The sequence below is a fragment of the Pelophylax lessonae genome (assembly GCF_965119305.1).
Source record: "Pelophylax lessonae genome assembly, chromosome: 1".
NCBI classification, from domain to species: Eukaryota; Metazoa; Chordata; class Amphibia; order Anura; family Ranidae; genus Pelophylax; species Pelophylax lessonae.
In genome coordinates, this window is record NC_138768.1 from 30,071,392 (window position 1) to 30,081,369 (window position 9,978).

At 44.3% G+C, this 9,978-nt stretch overlaps 1 protein-coding gene across 1 annotated transcript; it reads right to left on the bottom strand.

Annotated features, from left to right (window-relative positions):
• Nucleotides 1-9,219: 9,219 nt before the first annotated feature.
• LOC309566152 (alpha-ketoglutarate dehydrogenase component 4-like) lies at nt 9,220-9,692 on the bottom strand. Its single transcript, XM_082271213.1, has one exon. It carries the CDS (start codon nt 9,679-9,681, stop codon nt 9,352-9,354), a length of 330 nt encoding a protein of 109 aa, XP_082127339.1. The 5' UTR covers nt 9,682-9,692; the 3' UTR covers nt 9,220-9,351.
• Between the last annotated feature and the right edge of the window lie 286 nt (nt 9,693-9,978).

Sequence of the window (9,978 nt, forward strand, 5' to 3'; positions counted from 1 at the left end):
AAAGACCTAAAATATTTACAAGAATGAGAGGGGTGTTCCAGGGCCATTTAACTGCATGGGCACGCTGGGAAGTTGTCCGGGGGCCCCACTTGCCCGGGGGGGCCCCATCTGCCCAGCGACCCAGCCCTGGCCAAGCATTGGTCCTCACAGCCGTGTCCCACCTGAGCAGTAACACCCAGGGCCAGCTGCAGGACTGCCTCCCCTGCTCACTAACACAGGAGAGCGGAGCAAGAGGCACTGAGGCAGAACGGGGGAGAGAGAAACAGCAGCGCTGAATAGACAGCGGGAGCTGCCAGAGTTAACTTTCTAAGTTAACAAGCAGGTGATTGGTTGCTAGAACCTCCTAACAACTAATCACCTGCTGTTAATTTGCAAAGTTAACTCCGGCATCTCACACTGTCTATTCAGGGCTGCATTTTCGTTCTGCCTTAGTGCCTCCTGCTCCCTGCTCCATTCTCCTGTGTTTCCCGCTCTGCATGCAGCATGCCCAAATTATTGACAGTATTAAAGTGATCACTTTTACAGCAAAAAACAAAACAAAAAAGTAATAGATTAGTTTATATACATTTTATATACATGTTTATAATATTTCCATCACGTGTATTTCTTCCAATCATTGTGTAAAGTCCTATTTGTTGTTCTTTGTCACCCTGATCACTTTTTTTTCTCTTCCTAGTAAGTAAGTTACATACCTGTATATCTTTTCTTCCGGTGAATTTAGATTTTTTTTTGACCTCACAGTGAACACTCCTCCAATGATCAAATCTCCATCCTGAAAATATTGGAATTCCTCAAATACATCAGTAAAATGAAGGGTACAGGCCGGACTCTGAATTCCTGATCTCAAGAGTGTCGTACATTGCAGGATCACACAGAACTGGAAGAGGAAGGCATAGGATAAACCCATAGCTCCGATCACTGGATTCCTATTTAATAAAAGCCTATAATTCTCCATTGTGACACAGACCTCTGCAGCATGTGTATCACAATGATGATACGATGAGCTGCCTCCTCTCCTCTCTTTTTATACAGTTCAGTACCATACATCTCTCATTGTTCTCAATATACCAACATCATCTTCTATCTACTTTTAGTTGTTTGTGCAGGTAGTTTATTTGTGAGTGGTTAAGTTTAGTCCTCCATTATTCATATTATTTTAAAACCTCTAAACTAAGACACTTTATTACTTTTTTTAAAATGAACTAAAAAATATTCTGTATGCCAAATAAATCATACAATTGAAATACACAGGTAGTACCAGATAATATCATAATGATTCTTCCACTTACAATAAAAACGCATATAACTGTTCTATATGACTGTTTTATTATCTTAACCACTTCAGGACCACCTGCCGCAGCTTTACATCTGAATTTTGATGTTAAATACCGGTGTTATGGCAGCAGATAGCTGCCATAACCTCTGTATTTTCTTAAAGGGCGGGCAGTCCTCTTTCACATAAAAGTGGTCCCAGCAGCGGATTCGATCATCCGGTCTGATGGAGTCCCAGGCAGGAAGTCGAGTGAGGGCAAGGTGGCCTCCACTTGACTCTATTGCCTTGAAGGACCGGAGCAACATCATGCGTCGCTTCCTCCCAATGGCCTCAAAGGGCCCATTTTTTTCATGCTGAAAAATAAATGACATTTTTTTTTTTTTTTGCTTTTAGGAGAAGATGTGAGATCTGAGGTCTTTTTGGCCCCAGATCTCACATTGAAGAGGACGTGTCCTGCTTATTTCTTTTACAAGGGATGTTTACATTCCTTGTAATAGGAATAAAAGTGATCTTTTTTTTTTTTTTTTGTAAAGGGACAGTGTAAAATAAAAAATGAAAGGTAAAATAAATAAGAAGGAGGTGCATGCGCGGCAGCTCCCTGCATGGATGTGTAAGCGGCGAACTCTGTCCCGCTCTGGCATATCATCTCTCAGCCCCTATGAGTCCGCTCACGCCACCGATCGCCTCACCTAGGACCCCCCCCCCACATCGGGTAATCCCCGGGCACCTCTCCATGCCAGGGGGCACAACTAGAAGGGACCTCTCCCGAGCCTTGGACTCAGAGCCGCCAAAGCCTGGATCCTCCAAGATGGCCACGCCTGCCGCTCACGCGGGAGAACACTGCAGGGGGACAGACGCTGAGGACATTGCAGATCCCACTGGCACTCCACACCACCCTAAAAACCCCTCTGGGCAGCCCGCGAGTACCCCTGCTTTACCCAAACACTCCCTTGCCTCCACAGAATCGTTCATAGGAAGAACTCTGGAAGAGCTTTACTATCCCCTATGGGAGACTTTCCCACAAGCCCAGGCTTGGTCAGTGAGCAACTGCTTGAAGGCCTGAACACCCCTGCTAACAAACAGCCTGCTTACCACCATCTCTAAAATGCTCGCTAGAGGCCTTTCTCACACAGCCTCACAGATCACCTCCACCATACAGAGTGATCTTCATAATTTGGGGGCACGTATAGAGGTGATAGAGCAAAAAACTGACCACGCCAATTGCCCGGATGAATCAAAATACTGCTAGAATTCAAGATCTCTAGGATCAATTGGAAACAGCACTCTCTAAGATAGATGACCTGGAGAACAGGTCCAGACGCTATAATTTCAGAATCCGAGGCCTCCCAGAATCTATCACGGATGTTAAGGCTGCTGCGCAATCCTTTATCTCAGGCATCATTCCTGACATCCCCGCTCATCTCCTGGAATTAGACAGGGCCCACAGATCTCTCCAACCCCCAAGAAAGGATGGCTTACCCAGAGATATTGTGGTTAAGACGCATTACTACTCTGTCAAAGAAGATGTCATGAGACACTCTAGGTCAACAACTCGCGCTGTTGGGCCACAAAATACAACTTTTTGCGGACATCTCCCCCACTACGATTCAACAGAGGCAATCCCTTAAACCTCTTCTCAATGTCCTTTCCCAGAAGAACATTAAATACTGGTGGTCTTTTCTCTTCCGCCTGAGCTTCTCTTACCAATAGAAGACCCTCGGCTTCTCTTCCCTTGCAGATGGAGAGATACTGCTCCTTCAACTCGGCCTCATCTCTCAAGATCCCTTGGCCATGTCCTCTCAACGACCTCTTTCTTCTAAACAGCCTACTCTTAAAAGCCCCTTGGTCCAACTATGGCAGAAACAAACAGTCCAAAAGATCCAAGGAATTTGGTCCTCCATGAAACTCTTTGCTCTCGCCCCTTGGCTGCTTTTACCAACCTGTTTTGTTTGGTTCTGGCCTCTCCAGACCCCTGGAGTTTCCTACGATTCATATGGACTGCCTAATATTTTTCTTATCATCTCTATTGACATTCTTTGTTTGTACCCGCTTTGAATCCTTTGGGCACCCTGAAGTGTCCTTACTTTTGTCCCATTGTCCACAACCCTCCTCTAAGCCTGTCTGAGCCTCTCCCGAACTGCTTCAGTCTTCAGGGTACCCCTCGGTGTTTACCGACACCTTTGGGTGGCGGAATGGTTGCTTCCCTCTCCACTTAAATTTGGTCCAGGGACTCATACCTTTGTTTTCTATTTGCTGTGCACGGTTGCAGCATGGGAGAGGTCTACCTCCCCCTCTGGCGCTGTTCATTTTGTTGTTCTGGGCAGTTGCCGGAGCGGTTGCCATGCGCCTCCATTTGCTCCCGTGGTTCCTGCGAGATGTTCTCCTCGTGCCCCTCTGGAGCATTTCCAAAACCCCTTTTTGGGGATTTGATTTACACACCCTGGCCTAATACGGGGCTCACTTTTCCCTGCAGTGAGACTAAGTGTGGCTCAATGCCACTACTGTTGTTTTTTATGTTTTGTTTGCACCATGGTGTTTTATGCATTGTGATAACTACTGTGTTCTCTTTCTCCCCTTCAGCTTCTTTTCTTTTCCCTTCTTTTCTCTTCTTACTTTCTTTGCTCATCCTCGAGACGGCAGCACTTCCACAGTCATGGTCTGGCTCCTCCTGGTTCGGCTCCGATCCCTGGGTTCCCTCTCCTGAAAATATTTTCAACTTCTTTACACAGCATTGCACTACCAGAGAATGAATGGTGCTCCCTGACTCCCGATCTCCTCTTTTACGCGTAGCTTCGCATAATGTCCAAGGCCTCAACTTTCAAACCAAGAAACGTAAGTTATTTCGATCTTACCACACTATGCACATTGACATATTGCTCTTCCCCGACAAATATAATCCCTCATTTGTCCTCCAAAAGTACCCACTGTTTTATTTGGCAAATGTGTAAACTAAGACTAGAGGGGTAGCTATTTTTCTCTCTAGGAAACTGATATTCACTCCTATGAAGGTTTTGAAGGACCCTGGGGGCAGGTACATTTTCCTCACGGGTGAGATCGGAGGTCAAACCTACACCTTCCTATCATACTATGCCCCTAATAAAGGGAAGGCACATATCTTTTCCGAACTCGCCCAATTGATCTTGAATAATACAGTTGGTACTTTGATTATGGGTGGAGATTCTAACCTGGCCTTTACCTTAGCCTGGAAAAATCCAGACTATGCTCCTCCCAGTATAGACAACCTTCCAAACAGAGCCTGCGTGTCGCCAAAACTCTCTCCTCCTTAGGCCTAATAGATATCTGGAGGGAACTCAACCCAAAATCAAAAGACTACATTAATTTTTCCGCCCCCCATCAGACTTATGCACGTATTGACCACCTCTTTTTACCCACCTCAATCTTTCCTAACGCCTTCAAAGCTAGCATTAGAGATATGCCTTTATCTGACCACGCCATGGCGCTTCTTTCCCTGATGGCGCCTTCCCCTCAACAAAGCTTTACTGTCAGATCTGGTGCGTTGTACCCTCATTGACAGGGACATAAAAGAATATTTCCTTTTGAATGACACAGCTGATATCTCTCCTGAGTCCCTCTGGGTCACTGATAAAACTGTTATCAGAGGCAAACTTATTTAACTCTCATCTAAGCGTAAACGGGAAAGGATGGCAGATATAGCTAACTTGGAAAAATCTTTTCTGTCCCTCCACACACTTCACAAGCAAAACCCCACCAGGGATACACTAAGCCAATTAGATGCGGCCAGATTGGCCCTGAACCTAGCACTCACCACTGAAGCCGAAAAACATATCCGCTGGATGAATGCTAAGTTCTACTCTCAACAAGACAAAATTGGCCCGCATTTAGCCTCCAAATTATCACTCAAACCACGGGTTCTTACTTTCCCCAAATTCAGACTTCCATCTGGAGCTCTATCCCAAAACCCACTCTCTGTTTTGGATGCCTTCCGAGGCTACTATGCTAACCTATACAAATCTGATGACCCCTCTACTCCTTCCAAAATACCAAACTTCCTTCATACTCTCCCTCTTCCCACCATCTCAGCTCAACATCAAGCTGAAATGGAAGCCCCTTTTACAGAGGCAGAAGTACAGGTGGTAATTAAACATCTTAAGACTAGAACTGCCCCTGGCCCTGACGGATTCTCAGCCATTTATTATAAAATGTTCTCTGAGACCCTTACACCGCACTTTGTTAAGTTCTTTAACTTCCTAAGATTAGGTACTGCAGTTGACAGGGACCTCAAGTCAGCACTCTTATCTGTTATTCCCAAACCCAACAAGGATGCTAGTGACATTTCCAATTATCGCCCCATTTCACTCATCAATAATGATATCAAAATTCCTATGAAACTCCTGACGAACAGACTATCCACCTTTGTTGCTCTATACATCCATGAGGACCAGTCCGGATTCATTCCAGGGAGGCAGGGGACAGACAAAATATGTAGGGCTGTTGATCTAATCTCCCTCCTGGGCTCAGCTTGGGACGGGGGTACCCCCCGAAGTGGTATTCTCCTCTCCCTTGACCTGCAAAAAGCTTTTGATGCAATATCTTGGCCATATATTTTTTGCTGTACTTGAGGAGTGGGGATTCAGCCCCCACTTCATAGACACCTTAAAGGCGCTGTACTCTAGCCCTTCGGCCCGAATACTCCTACAGGGTTGATACTCTGATCCCTTTAACACTGCCAGAGGTACGCGGCAGGGATGTCCCTTATCGCCACTGATCTTCGCAATTGCGATAGAATCTTTAGCGATAGCGATCAGACACAGCCCAGATATCCAGGGCGTTCACTGCGGGGATGTGGAACATAAATGTGCCCTCTTTGTCGATGACTTGCTACTTTTCATTACCAATCCCCTAACCTCCTCAAGGTTTTGACTGATTTCAGCTGGTTTTCGGGCCTTCAGGTCAATATGGCTAAATCTTGTGCCTTGAATATCTCGGTGGATCCCGCCCTACTCCCCACTTTGCAGTCCCATTTCCCTTTTAGCTGGAGTACCGACCCCATTCCTTATCTAGGCATGCATTTAACTTCGAACATCGGCTCCCTCTATAATGCTAACTATCCCCCCCCTGTTTAAGAAGCTTAAGGAAGATTTGTCATCATGGTCGACCCAGTCCCTCTCTTGGCTGGGCAGGGTCAACACAATAAAAATGACACTTCTTCCCTGTATTCTTTATTTGTTCCGTTCACACCCAATCCTGGTTAAAATGGCTCCTCTGGATGACCTCCAGAATAGGATTGTTAAGTTTGTCTGGTTCTCGAAAGGCCATCTTTTCTCCAAAACCATACTATATCGATCCAGACGTAATGGAGGCCTTGCTCTCCCTAATCTAAGATGGTACTACCAGTCAGCCCAATTGGCTCAATTCTCTACTATTTACAGAAGAGGTGCTAAACTTGATTGGATTCACATAGAAAGGCAAGCTGTCCCCCACCACACTCTTGATTTCTTAGCTTGGTGCCCCCCCAAAACTAGACCCCTTAATACTTTTTCCGACACTGTCTCACTCTTTCTCCCTCAATGATGCCCTCCTTAAAAAAACAGTGTTGGTCTCCGCCATCAGGCCCCTGACACATAACTTTCACAATCCCCAATTTCCCCCAGTACAGAACATTAGGGCCTTCACTGGTGGTTGAATAAGGGTCTTTTTTGAATAGGTCAATTCTTCAATTCCATGGGTCCTCTTTCGTTCTCGTACTGTGTGAGCACCCTCCAAATGCCCCTTACAGAAAGATATCGCCATTCACTGATTTCCAATTTCCTTCACTCATTATGGCATGACAAACCAGAACCCCCACGGATCATATGCTATGAACGTTGGTGCTCGGGGGCCAGGGACCTGTGGGGAGGCATCTCCCTCATCTATTCATCGCTGGCCAACAGCGAAGACAAACCCACATATGCCCGCGCATGGGAGAGGGACCTGGGGATGGAGTGGGACCCGGACGAATGGTATTCACGCTTTCAACGCTCCTTTTCATGTATTTTAAATATTTCTCTTATTGAAGCGAATGTCAAACTTCTTACCAGATGGTACTTGGTCCCCACCTGTATTACTGTTATGTTCCCAAACTCCTCCCTACTCTTTTTCTGGGGCTGCGAGACCTTGGGTGATCTTCTTCATACCTGGTGGCCGTGCCCCAGGATTTGTATCTACTGGAAAAAACACTTCCATATCATCTGCAATGTTACCGACCGCCCAATTCCCCAAACTCCTCAAATTGCTTTTCTCAATGGCAAAGTCCATGACATTCCTAAACATACCCAGAAGTGTCACTCCACTTTATGCTATTGGGAGCTAAACTCACCGTCGCTAGGGCTTGGAAAAACTGTCGCTAGGGCTTGGAAAAACCCAAAGTCTCCATTGGAGAGACTAAATTGAAAATTTCTTGGATCATGACCCAAGAAAAAATACCCATCATCCTTGCTGATAAAGTTGCTAAATTTGAGGTTATTTGGCAACCTTGGGCTGATTATGTTCAGGTTTCTATCAAATCCTGCTGTCCAGACCATTTCACCCTGATCATCCGTCTCCTCCTTTTCTCTTGAATTACTGTACTTTCCTGACTCTTCACCCTTCCTACCACTTCCAAGCTTTCTCCCCTCTCTCCAGGTCTATCTTCCCATTTCCGGTGAGACCCGCTAGGGGGGGATCAGCCTGGACCCATGTGTTTCGCCACCCTTCCAGGGGGCATGGTGTCCAGTCTCTGGTTCTCCGCGGGCGGCGACACCTGATGGGCCTACCCTCCTTTGAACTAGATCCAGTTCTACATTCCCCTTTTGGGGACAATGTCTCTATGTTATCACATTTATTACACTGCTGTGCTGCTGGATATTGCATATTTACTTTTGTTTTCCCTTAGCAGCATCACATTAACATGACTGTTTATGTACTAGTTCTCTTGCTTTTAAGTTTTCTCTGTTGCCATACCATGCCCTTTCTTTTTGTTGTACTCTGTTTGTTACTACTGCAAAATCTCTCAATAAAAACCATTGAAAGTTAAAAAATAAATAAATAAATAAATAAGAAAAAAAAAAATGTAAAGCGCCTTGTCCCTCGTGCCCAGAAGCAAACGCATACGCAAGTCACGCCCTCATATGTAAATGGCGTTCAAACCACACATGTGTGGTATCACCACGATTGTTAGAGAGAGAGCAATAATGCTAGCCCTAGACCTCTTCTTTAACTCTAAATTGGTAACTTGTAGAAATTTTTAAAGAATCACCTATGGAGACAAGTACCAATGTTTCTTGCCATTCCACGAGCGTGGGCAATTTTAAATCATGACATGTTGGGTATCTATTTACGCGGCATAACATTACATTTTACACTATAGAACAAAATTGGGCTAATTTTACTGTTTTACTATTTTTTAAGTTTGTAAGACCACTGCTCAAATATGATGTGACAAAGTATTGCAACAATCTCCACTTTATTCTCTAGGGTCTCTGCTAAATATATATATATATATATATATATATCTATATATATATATATATATATATATATATATATATATATAATGTTTGGAGGTTCCAAGTAATTTTCTAGCAAAAAATACTGATTTTAACTTGTAAACAACAAGTGTCAAAAATAGGCCTGGCCCTTAAGTGGTTAAAGTGACCCTGTAAATTAAGCTTGGTCTGTACAATAAGCACATTGTTGCTTACCTTTTTGTTGACTATTGCCTTCAAATGTGTCCAAGTGTGTGAATACCTACTTCTCTATGTCTTCTGTATATACAGTACACTTATGAAATAACAATGGCTTTGTGCTTTTTTTTTTTTTTTTTTTTACAAATAGCGAGATTTAATTGAATAATTATTACATTACAAATTGTAAATACACACTCTTCTTCATTGCTTCTTACCTAAAAAAAAAAAGGTTATGCGAAGAGTTAAAAGTGAAGGCAGAGGTTGCAAACTTCCACAATGTGGGGATTTGTTTTTCTTTATTAATCTAGTTTACAATTATGTAAAATTTTTACAGTTTGAGAAACACTTGGTAACAATCGTATTCTGGCAGCGGAAGAGGAACACTTCAGGTATTCATTCAGGACCTCCACGTTGTATATACTCCATTTCTTCACTGGACACAGGTTTTCTCCTGTACTTCTGAGGAAGTGATTTCAATAAGTCATTAGTGTCTGGGGATGTCACTACTCGGCGGACAGGTGCAGGATTGGAAATTCCGGGAGGATTTTCACTCGTAGCTTGTTGTGCTGCGATTGAGGGAGTAGTGAAGGGATAAATCATAGACTTCAAGGCTTCTTGCACATTAGGTTTTGGACTATTTTTCCTGTCTGGAAATCGTATTGCTGGAACATGCGGCTTAATCACCTGGACGACCCTGCTGGCCGCCGCCATCTTGCTTCCCATGGCGACTCCCCGGCTTTGTGTTTTTTATTTCCCTAAAGTCATTTCACAAATTCTAGTAGAGATCAGTGTAGTAGCAGTGTATACCACTTTAATCTCCACTAGCTTCTGGGTCCTGTGCTGAACAGCTGCCTATCAGTATTCTAATACAGGTGGTCAGAAGCTCAGCATGGATCTTACTCAGAGAATGCTTTGCATTTAATTTGCAAAGCATTCTCTGATTGGATAAGATGGAGAGGTGTAACACTGGCGTCATAACCTCAATGCAGCAGGGCAAGTACTTGGCAAAGGACACACAAG